General features: G+C 40.6%; 1 protein-coding gene across 1 annotated transcript; it reads left to right on the top strand.

Moving 5' to 3' along the window:
- Nucleotides 1-16644: 16644 nt before the first annotated feature.
- Nucleotides 16645-18111, top strand: LOC111749828 (olfactory receptor 1J4-like). Its single transcript, XM_023544962.2, has one exon. It carries the CDS (start codon nucleotides 17062-17064, stop codon nucleotides 18067-18069), a length of 1008 nt encoding a protein of 335 aa, XP_023400730.2. The 5' UTR covers nucleotides 16645-17061; the 3' UTR covers nucleotides 18070-18111.
- Nucleotides 18112-21404: the final 3293 nt, after the last annotated feature.

Genomic DNA, 21404 nt, shown 5'->3' on the forward strand with positions numbered 1-21404 from the left:
ATAAGATTTTAATGCCTCAAGAGGAAGCTCTTAGTCAAAGACAGGTGGGAGCTGGTGGACACAAATCCCAGTTATCCTACACATTGGGTAGAACAACTCTGCATGTTCAAAGAGGGCAATTCCTCCATGGTCTGAACCTCAGTTTCCCTTAGTGGTAACTTACTATTACCGTACACGCTGTTGACTACATACCTTCCCATGTTTCAGATCCCCACTCTCTTATTGGTTCTTCCTGGAATCACTTTCCTAATAAATTGTTGTTGTTGTTTTAGGTGCCGTTAAGTTCGTTCCAACTCTTAGTGACCCTATGTACAGCAGAAGAAAACACTGCCCATTTCTATGCCATCCACACAATTGTGGTTATGCTTGAGCCCATTGTTGCAGCCACTGTGTCAATCCATCTCTTTGAGGGTCTTCCTCTCTTTTGCTTTCTCTTTTACCAACCATGATGTCCTTCCCCAGGTTTGGTCCCTCCTGAAAACATGCCCAAAGTATGTGAGACAAAGTCTTGTCATCCTTACTTCTAAGGAACATTCTGGCTGTACTTCTTCCAAGACAGATTTGTTCCTTCTTCTGTCAGTTCATGGTATATTCAATATTCTTCACCAACGCCATAATTCAAAGGCATTAATTCTTCCTCAGTCTTCTTTATTCTTTATCCAGCTTTCACATACACAAAGTTGCCATTAATGTTGGTGAAAAAAGGTATTTGCAATGAAGAAGTCGTCGGTCCTGCAAAATTCAATCATGTGATCTCTGGCATCGTTTCTATCACAAGGCCATATTCTCCAACTACCAATCCTTCTTCGTTTCCAACTTCAGCATTTCAATTACCAGTAATTATCAGTGCATCCTGATTGCATGTTTGATCAATTTCAGACTGCAGAAGTTGGTAAAAATCTTCAATTTCTTCATATTTGGCCTTAGCGGTTGGTGCATAAATTTGAATACTAGTATTAACTTGTCTTCCTTGTATAGATATGGATATTATCCTATCACTGACAGCCCTGTACTTCAGGATAGATCTTGAAATGTTCTTTTTGACCATGAATGCAATGCCATTCCTCTTCAAGTTGTCATTCCAGCATAGTAGACCATATGAGTGTCCAATTCAAATTGACCAGTAGCAGTCAATTTCAGCTCACTAATGCCTAAGATATTGATCTTTATATGTTCTATTTCATTTTTGGCAATTTCCAATTTTCCTAGACTCATACTTTGTACATTCCATGTTCCTATTATTAATGGATGTTTGCAGCTGTTTTTTCTCATTTTGAGTCATGCTGCATCAGCAAATGAAGGTCCTGAAAGCTTGACTCCATCCACATCATTAAGGTCAACTCTGAGGAAGCAGCTCCTCCCCAGTCATCTTTTGAGTGCCTTCCAGTCTGACAGGCTCATCTTCTGCCACTGTATCAGACAATGTTCCACTGCTACTCATAAGGTTTTCACTGCCTATTTCTTTTTAGAAGTAGACTGCTGGGTCCTCTTCCTAGTCTGTCTTAGTCTGGAAAATCAGCTGAAACCTGTCCGACGTGGGTGACCCAGTTGGTATTTGAATAATGGTGGCATAGCTTCCAGCATCACAGCAACACACAAGACCCCACGGTACGACAAACTGACAGACACATGGAAGATCACTAGCCATTAGAAAAATGCAAATCAAAACCACAATGAAGTACCACCTCACCCCGACATAACATAAAATAATGAAAGTTGAAGAGGCTGCGGCGAGGTTGGAGCTCATACGCACTGCTAGTAGGAATGCAAAATGGCACAACCATTTTGGAAAATGATAGAAAGAGAAATACCATACAATCCAACAATCCCACTGCTAGGAACATATCCTAGAGAAATAAGAGCCACCACGCGAATAGACATATGCACACCCATGTTCACTGCAGCAGTAATTGCAATAGCAAAAAGATGGGAACTAAGTGCCTATCAAAAGATGAATGGATAAACAAACTATGATTCATAAATACAATGAAATACTACAGAACAATAAAGAACAATGATGAGCCTTCAAAACATCTTACAACATGACTGATTCTGAAGGACATTATGCTGAGTGAAATAAATCAGTCACAAAAGGACAAATATTGTATGAGACAACAATTATAAAAACTCATGAAGAGGTTTGCATCAAAAAAAATCTTTGATGGTTACGAGGGAGGTGATGGTTGGGGAGGAGAAAAACTCTCACTACACAATAGAGAAGTGGCAACTTTTTGAAGTATAAGACAGTACACAATACTGAGGAAGTCACCACAACTTGACCAAGGCAAAGCCATAGAAGCTTCATAGGCACATCCAAATTCTCTGAGGCACCAAGTTACTAAGCAGAGGACTGGGGACCATGGTCTCGGGGGATCTGGCTCAATTGGCATAGCATAGTTTATAAAGAAAATATTCTATATCCTACTTTGGTGAGTAGTGTCTGGGGTCTTAAAAGCTTGTGAGTGGCCATCTAAGATACATCTTTTGGTCCCACCCCTTCTGAAGCAAGAGAGAATGAAGAAAATCAAAGACAGAAAGGAAAATTAGTCCAAAGGTCTGACGGACCACAACTACCACAGCCTCCACCAGAATAAGTCCAAAACAACCATGTGTTGCCTGGCTACCGTCACCAACTGCTGTGAAAAGGATCACAATAGAGGGCCCCAGACAGAGTGGGAGAAAAATGTAGAACAAAATTCAAACTCACAAGAAAAGACCAGACCTACTGGCCTGAGAGAGACTGGAGAAACCCAGAGAATATGACTCTTGGACACCCTTTTAACTAAGTACTGAAGTCACTCCTGAGGTTCAGTCTTCAGCCAAAGATTTGACAGGCCTATAAAACAAACAAGAATACACATTGTTCAACCATGTGTAGGAGGCTAACTGGGCACAACAGCACAGCGGCAAGGACGACAAGGCAGGAGGTGACAGAAAAGTTGGACATACAAAAATTAGGAACCCAAGTTCGAGAAAGGGAGAGTGTTAACACTTCACGGGGTTGGCAACCAATTTCACAAAACAATACTTGTATTAATTGTTTAATGAGAAACTAATTTGCTCTGTAAACCTTCATATAAAGCATTAAAATAAAGGAATGAAAAAAAAGACCAAAATGAATGTCTGAAGAGAATCTGGAACTTGCTTTTGAACGTAGAGTAGCTAAAGTGAATGGAAGAAATGAAGCAAAAGAGCTAAACAGAAGATTTCAAAGGGCAACTTGAGAAGACAAAGTAAAATATTATATTGAAATGTGCGAAGACCTGGAGTTAGAAAACCAAAAGGAAAGAACACACTCATCACTTCTCAAGCTCAAAGAACTGAAAAAAAAAAATTCAAGCCTCAAGTTGGAATTTTGAAGGATTCTTTGGGCAAAATATTGAATGACATAGGAAGCATCAAAAGCAGATGGAAGGAATACACAGCCACTCTACCAAAAAGAGTTGGTCATCGTTCAATCATTTCAGGAGGTAGCATATGATCAAGAGCTGATGGTATTAAAGGATGAATTCCAAGCAACACTGAAGTCATTGATGAAAAACAAGGCTCCAGGAATTGACGGAATACCAGTTGAGATATTTCAACAAATGGATGCAGAGCTGGGAGTGTCCATTTATCTATGCCAAGAAATTTGGAAGACGGATAACCTGGCCAATCGAAAGGAAGAGATCCATATTTGTGCCCATTCCAAAGAAAGGTGATCCAACAGAATGCAGAAATTATCGAACAATACTATTAACATCACACTCAAGTAAAATTTTGTGGAAGATAATTCAAAAGCATTTGCAGCAGTACATCAACAGGGAATTGTCAAAAATTCAAGCCAGATTCAGAAGATGACATAGAACAAGGGATATCATTGCTGATGTCAGATGGATCCTGCCTGAAAGCAGAGAAATACCTGAAAAATATTTACTTGTGTTTTATTAACTATGCAAAGGCATTCTACTATGTAGATCATAACAAATTATGGATAACATTGGGAAGAACGGGAATTCCAGAACACTTAATTGTGCTCAAGAGGAACCTGTATATGGACCAAGAGACAACAAAACAAAGGGATAACGTGAGCTCTAAAATCAAGAAAGGTGTGCAGCAGGGTTGATCCTTTCACTGTACTAATTCAATCTGTATGCTAAGCAAATAGTCCCATAAACTGGACTATATGAAAAAGAATGTGGCATCAAGATTGGTGGAAAACTCATTAACCATCTGCGATATGCAGATGACAAACCTTGCTTGCTGAAATTGAAAAGGACTTGAAGCACTTATTGATGAAGATCAAAGACTACAGCCTGCAGTATGGATTACACTTCAACATAAAGAATGCAAAATTTCTCACAAATGGATCAATAAGCAACATCATATTAACTGGATAAAGTATTGACTTTGTCAAGGATTTTATTTTACTTGGATCCACAATCAACACACATGAAAGCAGCACTGTGGAAATCAAACTACATATTGCATTGGGCAAATCTGCTGCAAAAGACCTCTTTATAGTGCTGAAAAGCAAAGATGTCATTTTGAGGACTAAGGCACACCAAACCCAAGCCGTGCTATTTTCCATTGCTTCATATGCATGCAAAAGCTGGACAATGAAAAAGAAAGAACAAGGAAGAATTGATGCCTTTGAATTACGGTGTTGGTCAAGAATATTAAATATACCATGGACTGCCAGTAGAATGAACAAGTATCTCTTGGAAGAAATACAGCCAAAGTGCTCCTTTAAGGCAAAGGTGGCAAGACTTTGTGTTACGTACTTTGGACTGGTTATCAGGAGGGATCAGCCCTGGAAAAGGACATCACGCTTGGTAAAGTAGAGGGTCAGCAAAAAAGAGGAAAACCTTCAATGAGATGGATTGACTCTGGGGGTTCAAGCATAACAACAATTGTGAAGATGGTGCAGGACCTGGCAGTGTTTCATTCCATTGTACATAGGGCCACTGTAAGTCAAAACTGACTTGATGGCACCTAACAACAACAACATAAATGGTATTGTTTTCCTGAGTTCCTTTTCGAAGTTCTCTTTGTTGGTGTAGAGGAATCCAATTGACTTTTGTATGTTAATCTTGTATCCTACTACTCTGCTCCACCTATTTGTTCCAGTAGTTTTCTTGAAGAATTTTTGGGGTTCCCCAAAAGGTAGGCAGTACGAATCCACCAGGTACTCCTTGGAAACTCTATGGTGCAGTTCTACTCTGTCCTATAGGGTCACTATTAGTCCGAATCAACTCGACTGCAGTGGTTGATTGGTTGGATGTATAGTAACACATCATCTGTGAATAGGGGTGGTTTTCCTTCTTCCTTTCTAATTTGGATGTCCTTTATTTCTTTTTCTTGCTTTATCCTGATGGCATAGTGGTTAAGTGCTACGGCTGCTAACCATAAGGGTCAGCAGTTCAAATCTGCCAGGCCCTCCTTGGAAACTCTATGGGGCAGTTCTACTCTGTCCTATAGGGTCGCTATAAGTCGGAATCGACTCGACGGCACTGGGTTTGGTTTTTTGCTATAGCTAGGACTTTCAGCACAATGTTAAATAGGAGTGGTGATAAAGGGCATCCTTGTCTTGTTCCAGTTCTCAGAGGGAATGCTTTCAGCCTCTCTCCATTGAGAATGATGTTAGCTGTTGGTTTTGTATGTTGAGAAATTTCTCTTCTATTCCTATTTTGCTGATAGTTCAGGAAAGTGTGTTGGACTAATCAAATGCCTTTTCTGCTTCGATTCAGATGATCACGTGGTTCTTTTCTTTTGTTCTATTTATGCAGTAGATTATGTTGATTGATTTTCTAATGTTGAACCATGCTTGTGTAACTAGTATGAATCCTACTTGGTCATGGTGTATTTTTTTTTTTGATATGATGCTGAATTCTATAGACTAGATTTTATTGAGAATTTTTATGTGTGTATTCATGAATAAAAAAATGAAAATAAAAATAATTTTTTTTTTTTTATTCATGAGAGATATTGGTCTATAATTTTCTTTTTTTCTCTTGTCTTTGCTAGGCTTTGGTATCAGGGTTATGGTGGCTTCATAGAATGTCTTTGAGAGTATTCCTTCCTTTTCTATACTCTAAAATAATTTGAGTAGTACTGGAGTGAGCTCCTCTCTGAATGTTTGGTAGAATTCTCCTGTGAAGCAAACCTGACCAGGGCTTTTTTGTTGTTGGGAGTTTTTCTTTTTACTTCTTCCATCTTTTCTCTTGTTATGGGTCTGTTCAGATGTTCTACTTCAGTTTGTGTTAGTTTCAGTACATATTGTGTTTCTAGAAATTTGTGCATTTCCTCTAGATTCTAAAATTTGTTGGAGTACAATTTTTCATAGTATTCTGTTATGATCCTTTTTATTTCAGCTGGATCTGTTGTCATGTCCCTTATCTCATCCTTAGTTGCTTCCTCTCCTGTTTTTCTTTTGTCAGTTTGGCCAATGGTTTGTTGATTTTGCTGATCTTTTCAAAGAGCCAATTTTTGATCTTCTCAATTCTTTCTACTGTTTTTCTGTTCTCTATTATTTTTCTGCTCTAATTTTTATTATTTTCATTCTTCTGGTGGCTTTGGGCTTCTGCTATTCTTTTTCTATTGGTTTGAATTGTATACTTAATATTTTGATTTTGTCCCTTTCTTCTTTTTTGATGTGTGCATCTATTGCTATAAATTGACCTCAGAGAACTGCCTTTGTTGCATCCCAAAGGTTTTGGTATGATGTGTTTTCATTCTTATTTAATTCTAGGAATTTTTTTAATTCCCTCTTTGATTTCTTCCATTACCCAGTTGTTTTTAAGCAAGGTGTTATTCAGTTTCCATGTATTCATTTTTGTTTTTTGGTTTTTTTTTTTCCTTAATCTCCCTGTTACTGATTTCTAGTTTTATGGTGTTGTGATCAGAGAGAATGCTTTGCATTATTTCAATATTTTGGACTTTATTGAGTGATGCTTTGTGACCTAAAATGTGCTCTATCCTGGGAATGTTCCAAGTGTGTTTTACAAGAATGTATACTTTGCTGCTGTTGGGTGGAATGTTCTACATATGTCTACGAGGTCAAGTTGGTTGATTGTGGCCTTTAGACCTTCTGTATCTTTGTTCAATTTCTTTATAGGTGTTCTGTCCTTTACTGAGAGTGGTGTGTTGAAGTCTCCTATTATTATTATAGAACTATTTCTCTTTTCAGTACTATTAGAGTTTGTTTTATGTATTTTGGAGCCTTGTCATTATGTGTGTAGACATTTATTAAGGTTATTTTTTCTTGGTGGATTGTCCCTTTAATCATTATATAATGTCCTTCCTTGTCTTTTATGGTTGATTTTGCCCTGAAGTCTATTTTATCTGTGATGAGTATTGCCACTTCTGCCTTTTTGGTTACTGTTCACTTGATATATTTTTTCCATCCCTTGATTTTTAATATATTTATGTCTTCAAGTCTAAGGTGTGCCTCTTGTAGACAGCATATTGATGGACTGTGCTTTTTTATCCATTCTGCCACTCTGTCTTTTTACAGGTTCATTTCAGCCATTTACGTTCAGTGTGATTGTTGTTAGGTATGAGTTTATTGCTGTCACAGTGGTGTACTTTTTTTTGTGCTGCTGATGTTTTCTTTGTTTCTCTTTTCTGTGCTCCTTTGTTTGTGGATTTTCTTTTATTTCATTAATATAGATTTAGTCTTTACTGAGACTTTATGTTCTTCTTCTTTTTTATTCTGACATATAGGTTTTTTAGCTTTCTTTGTGGTTACCTTGAAATGTACCCTTATCTTCCTAAGTTTGAACCAGTCTTTTATTACTTGATGTTGCCTTGTCTATCTCTCCATCTGAAAGTTCTATACCTACACTGTTTATTCCTCCTTTTGTATTTTTGATATTGTCTTTATTTACAGGTTGCTTCCCTGTATAAAATTTTTTAGCTTTGCTTTATTATGAAAGTTCTTTACCTAGGTTGCTATCTGGCTGATGCTGTCCTGCGTCCTCAATGCCAGTTGTTGTCTGATATTGTTGGTTCTCTACCCAAAGGATGCCCTTTAATATTTCTTGTAATTTTGGTTTGGTGTTTACAAATTCCTTTAATTTCTGTTTATCTGGAAATGTCGTAATTTTGCTATTGTATTTGAGAGAGAATTTTTTAGGATATGTTATTCTTGGTTGGCCATTTTTTTCTTTCAAGGTTTTGTATATGTCATCCAATTGCCTTCTTGCCTGCATAGTTTCTGCTGAAAAATCAGAGTTTAGTCTTATTCTTTTCCTTTGTAAATGACTTTTCATTTTTCTCCAGCTGCTGTCAGGATTCTTTCTTTGTCCTTGGTTTTGGCAAGTTTGGTTATGATATGTCGTAGGGACTTTCTTTTGAGGTTTATCCTAAAAGGGGTTTGTTCAACATTTTGCATGGTCAGCTTTCCATCTTTCATGATATTTGGGAAGTTTTCTGCCAGCAAATCTTCAACAATCTCCCCTGTGTTGTCTATTTTCTTCCCTTGTTCTGGAACTCTGATCACATGCAAATTTTTGCTCTTGAGTGTGTACCACATAATTCTTAAGTTTTCTTCATTCTTGTCTCTGTTTTTGCGTCAAAGTGGCATCCATGGATTTGTCTTCAATCTTGTTGACTCTGTCTTCCATTGTTTCAAATTTGCTACTAAAACCTTCTATTGAGTTGTCCATTTCTGCAATTTTGTTATCTTTTGGTATTCTAGGTGCTGCTTTTGTAAGATTTCTAATTGTTCGTTTATTTTGACCTTTTGTTTTTGCATTATTTTCCCAAATTCTTCTACTGTTATGTCTGTGTTTTCCATGATTTTGTCTCTTTTTTCCTTGGTTTTCTCTGTGTTTTCCTTTATCTCTTTCCTAACCTCTTGGAGAGCTCTAAATATTAATCTTTTAAATTCCATATCAGGTAGTTCTACTGACTTTTCGTCTACTTGGAGGTCACGTGATTATTTATTTTGGTCACTTGCTGGAGTTGTTTTGCCCTGCTTTTTTATATTTTTGGTATTGTCTGAAGTTTCCAAGACATTAAAGTGTTATTTTCTTTCTTTATTTATTTTTTATTTCTTCCTGCTTTGTTGTTGTTCTTGTTTTGATATGTTAGGACAGGTGGGCCATGAGTGCTTTGCTGCTTGCCTCTCTGTGGGTATGATAGTTTTCATAACCTTGTTTGGGTGGGCATGGTAACAGCAGGTGGGGTAAGCCCACTTTGCTGTACACTGGTTTGGTGAGGTAGCTGACAGCAGGTGTTACTTGCCTCCTGATGTTGGTCCAGGGGTGTGGGAGTGTTCACAATCCCTTGCCAGATAGATGGGGGTGTTGGATGGGGAGTGGAATGGGCTCAGGGCCCTCTGTTCAGCAGCTGGCTGAGTGGCAGGAGAGGAGGGATAATGTGGGCCCTGTGTGTGACGGACCTAAGCTAGGAATGCTCTAGCAGTGGTGGCATGGCAAGGGCCAACAGAGGGAGGGCATAGGCTACAGGGCTATGTGGAGTGAACAAGGAAATAAAAAGAAGAATAAAAAAAATTTTTTTAATGGCGTGGCAGGAGCCAGCAGTGGGGGACGAGTGACCTGGGCTGATGCCAGGCTGGTGTCTCTCTAGAGCTAAGGTGAAGCAATGTGGCCCATCAGGAAGAGATAAAGGTGGGGTACAGGGCTTGGTGGATGGAGAAAGAAAGGGAGGAAGGGGGAAAAATGGTGCAGTGGGAGCTGGCAGGTAGGAGCAGGGGGACCTGGGCTGGTGGTGGACTGGTAGCCCTTTATCCAGGGGAGTGCATTGTACTTGGTGGGAAGGGGCACAGGGCTAGTTGGGAGGGAGAAAGAAAAGGAAGAAATGGAAAAAATAAATAAATAAATAATTTTTAAGGTAGTTTATGAAGAAAATGTTCTACTTCCTACTTTGGCGAGTAGTGTCTGGGGTCTTAAAAGTTCGCGAACAGCCATCTGAGACACTCCACTAGTCTCCCCTGATGTGAAACAAGAAAGAATGAAGAAAACCAAAGACACAAGGGAAAGATTAATCCAAAGGACTAAGGGACCACAACTACCACAGCCTCCACCAGACTGAATCCAGCACAACTAGATGGTGCCTGGCTACCACTGCAGGCTGCTCTAACATGGATCACAATAGAAGGTCCCAGACAGAGCGGAGAAAATTGTAGAAGAAAACTATAACTCACACACACACAAAAAAAAACTAGACTTACTGGTCTGTCAAGAACTGAGGAGAAATCCTGAGATTATGGCCCCCAGACTCCCTTTTAACTCAGTACTGAAGTCACTCCTGATGTTTGCCCTTCAGCCATAGATTAGACAAGCCCACTAAAAAAAAAAAAGCCCATTAGACAAGACCAAATGGGCACACCAGCCCAGGGGCAAGGACAAGAAGGCAGGTGAGGACAAGAAAACTGGTAATGGGAAACCAAGGTCAAAAAGGGGAGAGTGTCAACATGTGGGGATGGTAACCAATGTCACAAAACTTGTGTGTATTAATTATTTAATGGGAAATGAATTTGCTCCACAGACCCTCATCTAAAATACAATTAAAAAAAAATGGTGCAGTAGGAGCTGGCAGGTTGGGGTGGGACAGACCTGGGCTGGTGGTAGGCCAGTGTCACTCTAGCCAAGATGGCATGGCATGGCTCAGTGGGAAGGGGTAGAAGTGGGATACGGGCTGCTTGGGAGGGAGAAAGAAAAGAAAAAAGTATGGAGCTAGCAGGAGTGGGGGTGGGAATGGGGCAAACCTGGGCTGGTGGTGGGGCAATGTCTGTCTAGCCAAGGTGGTGTGGCATGCCCTGGCAGGAAGGGGTAGTGGTGAGGTATAGGCTAATTTAGAGGGAGAAAGAAAAGAAAGGGAAAACATTAATAATAATAATAAAATGTGGTGCATCCAGAGCCAGCAGGTAGGGGCATGGCAGACCAGGACTAATGGCAAGCTGTTTCCTCTCTAGCCAAGGCAGCAAGGTGTGGCCAAGCAGTAAGGGGTAGAGGTGATGTAGGGGCTGGATGGGAGGGAGAAAGAAAAAGAGGAAAGGAGAAAAAATGGTGTGGCAGGAGCCAGCAGGTAGGGGTGGGGTTGGGGTGGACCTGGGCTGGCAGTGGGCCAGTAGCTGTCTAGCCAGGACGGCTCAGTGTGGCCCATTGGGAGGGGTGGAGGAAGTTTAGAAGGCAGAAGGGTTAGGGGTAAGAAAGCATGTTTCTCCACTTACCCAGTGCTCCGTCTCCTCTTGGGAGCTCCGTGAAGTTGCCTTCCTGTATTTCCTGTCCAGGGTCATTGATGGCAATGCTCCAAGATGGCAACCCTGTGCCATGTTAGTTGACAGGGGACCTTCACTCCATATCTCTTCTCATTCTCTGCTTTTCTCCAGTTTCTTCTTCCATTCCGTGTTTCATCTATTTCTTTATTCCTTCATTTGATGATTAAGGTTTCAGGATTGACATTTGTATCTGTTTTAGTTAGTTTTTCTGGTCTTTGCTGCAGACAGACAGCTGATGCATCTATCTAGGGTGCCATGTTGGCTCTGCTTCTTGACATTCTTTAAACATTAAACATAAACCCTATGATTCACCCCCAGGTATTTGCCTAGGAAAAAGAAAGCATGTGTCTATACAAACACTTGTACAAAAATGTTCATAGCAGCTTTGTTTAGCTTAATAACCAAAAACTAAAACAATCTAAATGTCTATCTGCTGGTGAATGGATAAAAAAAAGCTGTTGTTCATTGCAGTTTGACCCCTGCTGAGAATCTTGGGAAAGGGAAGTGAACTTTGTGACTATTGACTTTGGGGTGTGCTTAAATTTTCTGTTGTTGCATATTAAATAACCACAAAATCTCAAACGCATGCAGCAAAAAGGAATTATATAGGTCACTCCTCTGTGTTTTGACTGATATAGGCTAGGCTTGCTCTACTCCATATGTCTCTTTTCCATTCTGATACCAGTGGGCTGATCTGAGTATGCTCTTCTTGTGGCAACAGTGGAAGCACAGGAGATGAATTACTTTTGAAGCTTTTGATCTTACCATACCCATTAACACCACATGGTGCACTGCAAGTCACATGGCTAAGTAGAAAATCAAAACCCTTTCTTTATAGGAGTCCTAGGTGGCATGAATTGTTAAGTGTATGGCTAATAGCTGAAAGGCTAGTGGTTTGAACCCACCCAGAGGCACCTCGGAAAAAAGGCCTGATGATCTACTTTCAAAAGATCACAGCCATTAAAAACCCTATGGAGTTTTCTGAATCACGAGGTCTACCTTAGTTGGAATCAACTCAGTGGCAAATGGTTTATTTATTTAGCTTTATAGAAACTACAAAGTAGCATGGCAATGACTGGAACCATTAATGCCACTTACAACAAGTTGCTTATAACTTTTGGGGACAGAGTAAATATGTTTCAGATAGTTGCGTGATACGTTCAAGGAGCTATAGAAGGTTTTTAAACGAAGCAGCATGAAGAACCTTTCCAAATGCAGAAAGCTGAGTGCTGGAACTAGCAAAATGGACATCATTTGAAGAGGTAAAAAGTATCCATTGTAGGCACATGCGGGGTGGGGAGGTTGAAAAGGTGTTTAAACATATTGTAGGCTCACTTTGATGTTGGGGGTATCTAGGGTTTTTATGGAGAAGGAACAGTCTTTTTGCTTCCTAAAGTATTAATTAATTAATCCTCATTCTAATGCCATTTTCTCACTGAGGCTTTTCCTGGCCACCTTCCTTGAACTGCCTTACCCCTTTCCTGCTATATTTTTTCCTATAGAATTATAAAATATTTTATATTTTACCTATTAATTTTGTTTATTGTCTCTCTACTACAATATAATTTCTGTCAACGTAGGGAAATGTATGTGTTTTCTTCACTGTTACATCCCTAGCACTTGATACACAGTATGCACTCATACTTGTTTGTCGAATAGTCATTATACAATATTTGTTGTTGCTATTGGGTGCCTTTGAGTTGACTCTGACTAGTAGCAACCTGATATGACAGACTAGAACTGCCCCATAGGGTTTTCTTGGCTGTAATCTTTACAGAAGCAGATCGCCAGGCCTTTCTCCTGCAGAGCTGCTGGGGTGGGTTTGAAAGGCCAACCTTTAAGTTAGCAGCCTAGAGCTTAACCGTTGTGCCACCAGGGTTACTTTTCAATATTTACTGCACACCAATTAAATTCTATGCTGTGTGCTGGATGTTGAACTTTGGTCATAGAATGATACATCATCCAAAAAGCAAATGCCAAGAAGGGATTAGATGTATGAGATATTTATTGGAAAATACCTGTGGGAGAAAAAGGGGGAAGGAGCAGAAGAGGCTGGGTAAGCTTTCAGACTACAATGCTGGCCTGACACCTGTGAAAGGAGAGAGAGAAGGAGGGTTGGTTTCAAAAAGCCTCAGGCCACAGTGAATTTCTCAGAAATTCTTAGCCAGGCTCATAGGCAGTCCCCCAAGCAATAGTTGTTCATTAGTGGAATGTTACATTGGGCAGAAGTGGCCCAGTGTTGTAACACTGCTGTCTTATTCACTGACTGAGTAAGTGTGGCTTCAGCATAAACACTGCAGTGGATCCACAGTTGTGGCATCCGGAACTGTCAGTCAGCCACGCTCCCTGCAGTAGGCTGTCTTGAAGGTAACTCCATGGCTGCCACGCATTTGTCTGCGTTATTCTATTTAATCTTCACACTAGTCTAATGAGGCTGCTGCTATTGTTATGCTGATTGTACAGCTGTGAAAGCCAGGACCCTGGGAATTCACTTAAACTGCTGGTGAGCACAGTGCTACTAAATGTCAGAGCTTAGACCCAATTACTCTTGAATAAGGCAAGATTCCTGTCCTGCAGAGACTTCCAGTTTAGGGGAGAAATCTTTAAAAATCAGTAAATGAGCAAGTGTTAGAACAGGTATTGACCTCTGGACAGTGTATATTTATGCCCTTGGGATCAATCCCTCTGCTATACCATCTCTGGAACAAGCCTCAGCCCCTGCCCTGCATGGCATCTCAAGGGAGTGGAGAGGCCTGCAAGTTCTCAAAGAGCAGTAGAATTTGTGCTCTAATGGAGGTTAGGGTCTGTGGTGTGGGAGTCTGCAAGGGCTGAGTCTTGCCCCAGTCCATTTGGTGGCATATGGAGACACAACTCCAATGCTGTGTTTCCTTCAGAGGCCCAGGCTGTCCCTGGCCACTACTGCTCCCAATGACCTGGCAAAGGGGAGCCCAACATGTCACTGACATTAGGGACACTTAGTGACTCAGCCCCTTTGGCCCCTGCACTGGATACATCTCAAGAGGAAGGCAGAAAATTGGGCAATTAATCCTGTTGGCTCCTTCTCTAACCAGCTTTCCCCCTGAGTCTTACTTAATCCTATTGGTAAGCGGGAATCTTCATGCCCATTATTCTGGTGCTTGTAAACAGACATGGAAGGTGCTAAAGATCCTTAGGCCACAGAGGCACAAAAACAAATGCAGGGACTCAGGTAGCAGCTTGAGCCACTAAGGATTGGAACAGATCACGGCAAGGTTGGGAACCATCACTTGACTTAGATATGTGTGTCTAGAATGTATGTGTATATATGCATGTGTGTTTGTGTTGCTTGTATAACCACATATTTTTAGTGGGTAACTGACTCACGCACTGTTCTCTCCTTGGAAATGTATATATTTGCACTGTTTTTAGTATATTAGCCACCAGTCATATGTGGCCATATATGTTAAAATTAAATAAAATAAAAAATTTGGTTCTTCAGTTGCAGTAGTCACATTTCAAGTGCTCAATAGTCACATAAGACTAGTGGTGGTCATATTGGACAGTGCAGATACAGAGCTTTTCCATTATTGCAGAAAGTCCTATGGAACCACACTCATATCCATTACTGTTAAGTCGATACCAACACAGATAGACACTATAGGACAGAGTAGAACTGCCCCGTAGAGTTTCCAAGGCTGTAAATCTTTATGGAAGCCGACTGTCACATCTTTCTTCTGCAGAACAGCTGGTGGATTCGAATCTCTGACATTTCGGTTAGCAGTTGAGCTCTTAACAACTGCACCACCAAGGCACCTTGTATAGACCGTTTCTAGAGGGCTAGAAATCTCTTGACAATGTGTGCATGTATTATTGTGTGTTCTTGTATTGATGTGTGTGTTGCTTTTTAAATGTTACTTGTAGCCTGTATCAGGACTTCATTTCTCTTTATGGCTGAGTAATACTCCATTGTGTGTACGTACCACATTTTGCTTATTCATTCATCTACTGATGGGCATTGTTTCTGCCTTTGGGCTACAACATGGATAAACCTTGAAAACGTCATGCTGACTGAACTAAGTCACTCACAAAGGGGCAAATGTTGTATGGTTGCACTTATATGAAATCTCTAGAATAGACCAAAGTTTATTAGTGGCTACCGGGGCGGGAGGGGAAGAGAAAAGTGAAGTCATTGCTTAGAGCTCACTAAACTTCTGTAAAAGGTGGTAGAAAAACTTGGGAATATATAGTGCTAATGGCTGCGTAACATGATGAATGTAGTTAACCACAGAATTGTACATGTAAAAAATGCTGAAATGGCAAATATTCTCTTTTATATGTATGTGTATATGTGTGTATACATATATGTGTGTATATATATATATATATTTGCCACAAATAAAGTATAAGTTATTTGTGTGTTATGTTTAACTGCCTTTGATTCTCAGTGTGTGTAGTGATGTGTGTGTATGGTGTGTGAGTTGTCTGGGTGTGGTGTTTGTGGTTTTTCAGTTGTGTGTGACAGAGTGTTTCATTTAACAGTTGTATGTAAATTGATGTAAAATCCTTGTAGGTCTCTACACTTTTCAGCTAGGATGAGAATAGTTCATAGAAGGCTGAAAATCAGCACCTTGGTTTTGTTTGCTTCATTGACACTGTGTGTGACTGTATGTGTATGTTTTTGTGTATGGCACATTCACATTGAATGCGTATAGAACAGGGGGAGCTGAATGTGTGACATAGCAATACATGTTTGCTTTTGACCCCATGAAACAGACTCTCAGCCTAACTCTCCTCTTGTCTCTGCTTTAGACACAAGCAGGCAGCTTGAAGTCTAGACCTCTTTCTACCAAGTAGGTGGCAGTTTATTCATGTGATTTGAAGACCCCCGAAATTCTCCAGGTCTTCACTGACCTTCAACAACTCCCATATTTCTACTTTTGAGAATATGGTGTAGTCAATTTTGCAATCTCGTCAGAACACTGTGAAATTTGATATAACTTCCCGGTCCTACAGCATCTGCAAGATCTCGATACTCTGGTGGATCGCTGGGCAAATTCTCATATCTCTCACTCCCTATGCATGCTCAGAACTCAGCCTTTTGGAAGGAGTGGTGATGGATGAGGAGAGAGAGAGAATGACAGATACGAAGAAGAATATTTATTGGCAAATTTATTAAAATGTAGGATAGTCAAGGCCTGTGGGTGCATTAATTCACAGGGGCTATGGTATTTTATGGTATAGGTCTTCAAAACTTCCCTGAATGTGGGAGAAACCACAGGGGTATACAAATTTCAGGAAGCCACTTGATTTTGATTGACAGCCTCCACATATATTTATAATCTTTAGTTCCTGAAGTGTGAACTCAGTCACTCATAAGAGTTAATGCTTTGAGTACTTACTTTGTGAAGGGCATGTTCTAAGCATATTACATGTATTTGTTCATTTAACTATCCCAATGATGGTGTGTGTGTGTGTATTAAAGAGAGAGAGTATGCGTTTGGAACAATGTCATATAACTAGTAAATTGTAAAGGCAGGAATCAGACACAGGCACACGGCAGTCTGGTTGAAGAACCATGCTCTAAATCTGGACTCTATGAGGGTGTTCACTAGAATGTGAGCTTCCAGAAGAAAGGAATTCTGTCTTATTTAGTGCTCTCTCCTTAGTGCCTATCATAATGTCTCTCACATGTTTGGAAAAAAAATGAATCAATTGTCCCTGGTTTCCACTGAAGAGTCTAATGTCTTCCCATGACCAGTCTGAATGAAGTACCAATATGTGAGTGAAATGCAAAGAGATTTGTCTGAAGATTGACAGAGTCAATTGAGAAAGCATGTGACCACACAATAACGGCTATGCTCAGCATTTCTAAGTTCTTGTCATTTCCCATTTCACTCCATTCCCAGATACAGAAGAGCATCATGAGGTGGGAGAATGAGAGCAGTGTGTCTGAATTCCTCCTCCTGGGGCTCCCCATCCAGCGGGAGCAGCAGGCCATGTTCTTTGCCCTGTTCCTGAGCATGTACCTCACCACGATACTAGGGAACCTGCTCATTATCCTGCTTATCAGACTGGACTCTCGCCTCCACACCCCCATGTACTTCTTCCTCAGCCACTTGGCCCTCACTGACATCTCCTTTTCATCTGTCACTGTCCCGAAGATGCTTATGAATATGCAGACTCAACACCTATTCATCTCCTATCCAGACTGTATTTCACAGATGTATTTTTATATGCTTTTTGGTGGTGTTGATAATTTCCTTCTTGGAGAGATGGCATATGACAGATATGCGGCCATCTGTCATCCTCTACATTACACCTCCATCATGAAGAAAGAGTTCTGTGTCTTGTTGATAGCTGGCTCCTGGATACTCTCTTGCGGCAGTGCCCTCTTGCACACGCTTCTCCTGGCCCAGCTGTCCTTCTGTGCTGACAACACCATCCCACACTTTTTCTGTAGTCTCTCCATCCTACTCAAGCTTTCCTGCTCAAACACTTCTCTCAATGAGCTGGTCATATTGACCACAGGGGCTGGGGTTATCATCCTCCCATTGAGTGGCATCCTGCTCTCTTATGGCCGCATTGTGGCCTCTATCTTGAGGGTCCCTTCTACCAAAGGTATCTGCAAAGCTTTGTCCACCTGTGGCTCCCACCTCTCTGTAGTGTCTCTATTTTATGGAACAATCGTGGCACTGTACTTTTCCCCCTCATCTAACAACTCCAATGAGAAAGACATGATTTTCTCACTAATGTATACAGTAGTGACCCCCATGTTGAATCCCTTCATCTATAGCCTAAGGAACAGAGACATGAAATTGGCTCTGGGGATACTTTTCAGAAATGTTATCCTTTTCTTCAAGTGAAAATCACCTGATGATATTCTTACTTCACCCACTGACCCTGTTAGAGACGGCTTTTTGAAAAATTGTATGTGGACCACCCTTTTCTCTAGTACCTTTCTAACTGTACTTTGGTGGGAAGCTATGCTCTTGGACCTAATCCCTTTCACTTTAGTTATGTATGTTGCCCATTTATTCTTCTATAACCCTACATATGGCATTGAGTATAGCACCCATTCATCTTTGTCAGCTTCAAAACTCCAAAGTTCTTATTAGTCGGGTATGCAATTGATTGTTCTGAATAGGTCACACTATTGCCTTATTCCTGAAGAGTTACAAAAGGTTTGATAAGATAAGAAAACATATACCAACCATCTCTCTCAAAAGGAACACATGACACCAGGATTATGTTTCCTTTTTAAAGAGAAAACCAATTGTGCCACATGGTTATTTTAGGCTAAGATTAGAGGTATGAAATGTGATTGTACTTTAGACTAAGCTGTACCTTCTCACTCCCTAAGTTTCTACCAGTAGATGGTAAGAATTCTCAAACGTGATATGACAGCTCTTTCTCTACATAATAAAATTAATATTTGGGCCTTTAAATGGACTCTGTTTAAGTTTTGTGGAACATTGTTTTGACCATTAAAAAACCGACAACTCTTCAACAATAGGTGGTATGGTTTTTAATGGTAACTTACAGTTTTAATTTATAGAAGTGAATGAGATAGCAGTAATCTCATTTCTCTTTTTTATCTATTGTTTTCCAGAGCTATGCATATTTAGTAAAGTTTCTAATATAAATTTCAGTAAAACCCAGAATGCTTGCCTTCTTAATGCAGTAGCCAGTTAACAAAGTTCTTTTGATGGCTTTCTAAAACCTAAATAAACTTTAATTTGATTTTGCCTGTGGCAAGAACTTAATAGGAGATCACAGAGCAGTCAGCCCAATTGCAAATTTCCCCATTGTACGAAGAATAATTTTTTTTTTCTGTAAGTTGAATTTTTGTGGTAAGGTCAACCTATATTGACCTGATTAATGTTCTTGTTGTTAGGTGCCGTTGAGTGGGTTCCAACTCATAGTGACCCTATGCACTACAGAACGAAACATTGCCCTGTTCTGTGCCATCCTTACAATCATTGCTATGCTCGAGGCCATTGTTGCAGCCACTGTGTCTATCCACCTCATTGAGGGTCTTTCTCTTTTCCACTGACCCTGTACTTTACCAAGCATGATGTCCTTCTCCAGGAACTGATCCCTCCTGACAACATGTCCAAAGTATGTAAGACACAGTCTTACCATCCTTGTTTCTAAGGAACATTCTGGTTGTACTTCTTCCAAGCCAGATTTGTTCATTCTTTTGGCAATCTGCGATATATTCAATATTCTTCACCAACACCACAATTCAAAGGTGTTAATCCTTCTTCTGTCTTCCTTATTCATTGTCCAGCTTTCACATGCATATGATGAGATTGAAAATGCCATGACTTGGGTCAGGCGCACCTTAGTCTTCATATCACCTTTTAACCTTCTAACACACCATAAACTTTACTTACGTATTTCATTTTCTTTTATTTCTCTGTACTGAAATGTAAGCTCTACAAGCAGAAGAATTTTTGTTTCTGACGTAAATAAGTAAATTCTAAGTTTTGTTAGTAGGTATGATGGTTAAGGTTGTGTGTTAACCTGGCTGGGCCACAATTCTCTGTGGCTTGGCAGTTATGTAATGATACAGTTACCCTTCATTTTGTGACATAAGGTAATCACCGCCATGATGTGATCAGCCAATCAATTGTAAGGGTAGTTTCCCTGAGGGTGTGGCCTGCATCCAATATATATGAACCTTCTGGCAAAGCTCACTGGATTTTGCTTGCTTTGAATCCTGCATCCAGCTCATCATCATCTGACCTCTGGTTCTTGGGACTTGAGCCAGTGGCCTGCCATATTGCCTGATTACTTTGAGATTCATCAGCTTCCACTGCCTGTGAGCCAGTGGCCTGCCATCTAGCCTGCCAATCTTGGATTTGTCAGCCAGTGCAGCTACATGAGTCAGGAGAAGCCTCCAACCTGATACCTGACCCATAGACTAGGAACTTGCCAGCCTCTACAATTGTATGAGCCATTTCCTTGAGTTAAATCTCTCTCTTTCTCTCTCTCTTTCTACATACAATGCTTCACTGGTTTTGCTTCACTAGAGAACCCAGTTTAAGACAGTAGGCAAAAACAGCTATGAAAAAAGGAACATCGAAAGGGGAGCAAGAGCGCTGGGGCTGAGGTTTGTAATTTTAAAACGTGTGGTCCCAGTAGAGCTCATTGGAAAGGTAACATGTAAGCAAAGACTTGAGTGAGGACAGGTAAGTGAGCCATGGGGTTATGAAGGACAGGTGGAAATCATTCCGGGCATGAGGAGCAGCAATTGCTAACACTCTGAAATGAAAGCTTCAGGCCTGTTCTGGAAACATCAAGGGTCCTCTGCAGCTGAATGGGCCAAGTGAGAGGGAGATAGTAGATGATAAGTTGAGATATATCAGGAGACCAGATTTGTAGTACATTTAAGGCCTTAGTGCAGTTTTTTGTTTTTACTCCGAATGAATTGGGAAGCCATCTGAAAGTATCACATTATCTTACTTAAATTTTGCGATAATTATTACCTACCTGGGAAAACGAGAGAAAAAGTGGGCTGATGGTGTTGTCAGCACAGAAGGACAGCTGGGCCAGGAGAAGGGTGTGCAATAGGGCACTTCCAGTGGAGAGTGTTCAGGCACCAGCCACCAGCAGGACACACAGCTCCTTCCTCATGATGGTGGTGTAATGTAGAAGGTGACAGATGACCACATACTTGTCATATGCCATCACTGCAAAAAGGAAGTCATCAACACCACCAAAAAGCATATAAAAATACATCTGCGAAATACATGCTGGATAGGTGATGAATATGAGTCTGCATATTCATCAGCATCTTTGGGATGGTGACAGATGAAAAGGAGACATCAGTGAGGGTCAAGTAGCTGAAAAAAAGAAGTACATGGGGGTGTGGAGGCAAGAGCCAAGCCTGATGAGCAGGATAATGAGCAGGTTTCCCAGTATCGTGGTGAGGTACATCCTCAGAAACAAGGCGAAGAACATGGCCTGCTGTTCTGGCCTGCTGGGGAGCCCCAAGAGGAGGAATTTAGACACACTGCTCTGGTTCTCCCATCTCATGATGCTCTTCTGTATCTGGGAATGGAGTGAAATGGGAAAAGTCAGGAACTCAGAAACACTGAGCATAGTCCTTACTGTGTGTTCACATACTTTCTCCAAGTGACTCTGTCTTCAGACAAATATCTGCATTTTGCTCACATATTGGTGCTTCATTCAG

This window comes from Loxodonta africana, chromosome 9, assembly GCF_030014295.1.
Source record: "Loxodonta africana isolate mLoxAfr1 chromosome 9, mLoxAfr1.hap2, whole genome shotgun sequence".
Classification (NCBI taxonomy): Eukaryota; Metazoa; Chordata; class Mammalia; order Proboscidea; family Elephantidae; genus Loxodonta; species Loxodonta africana.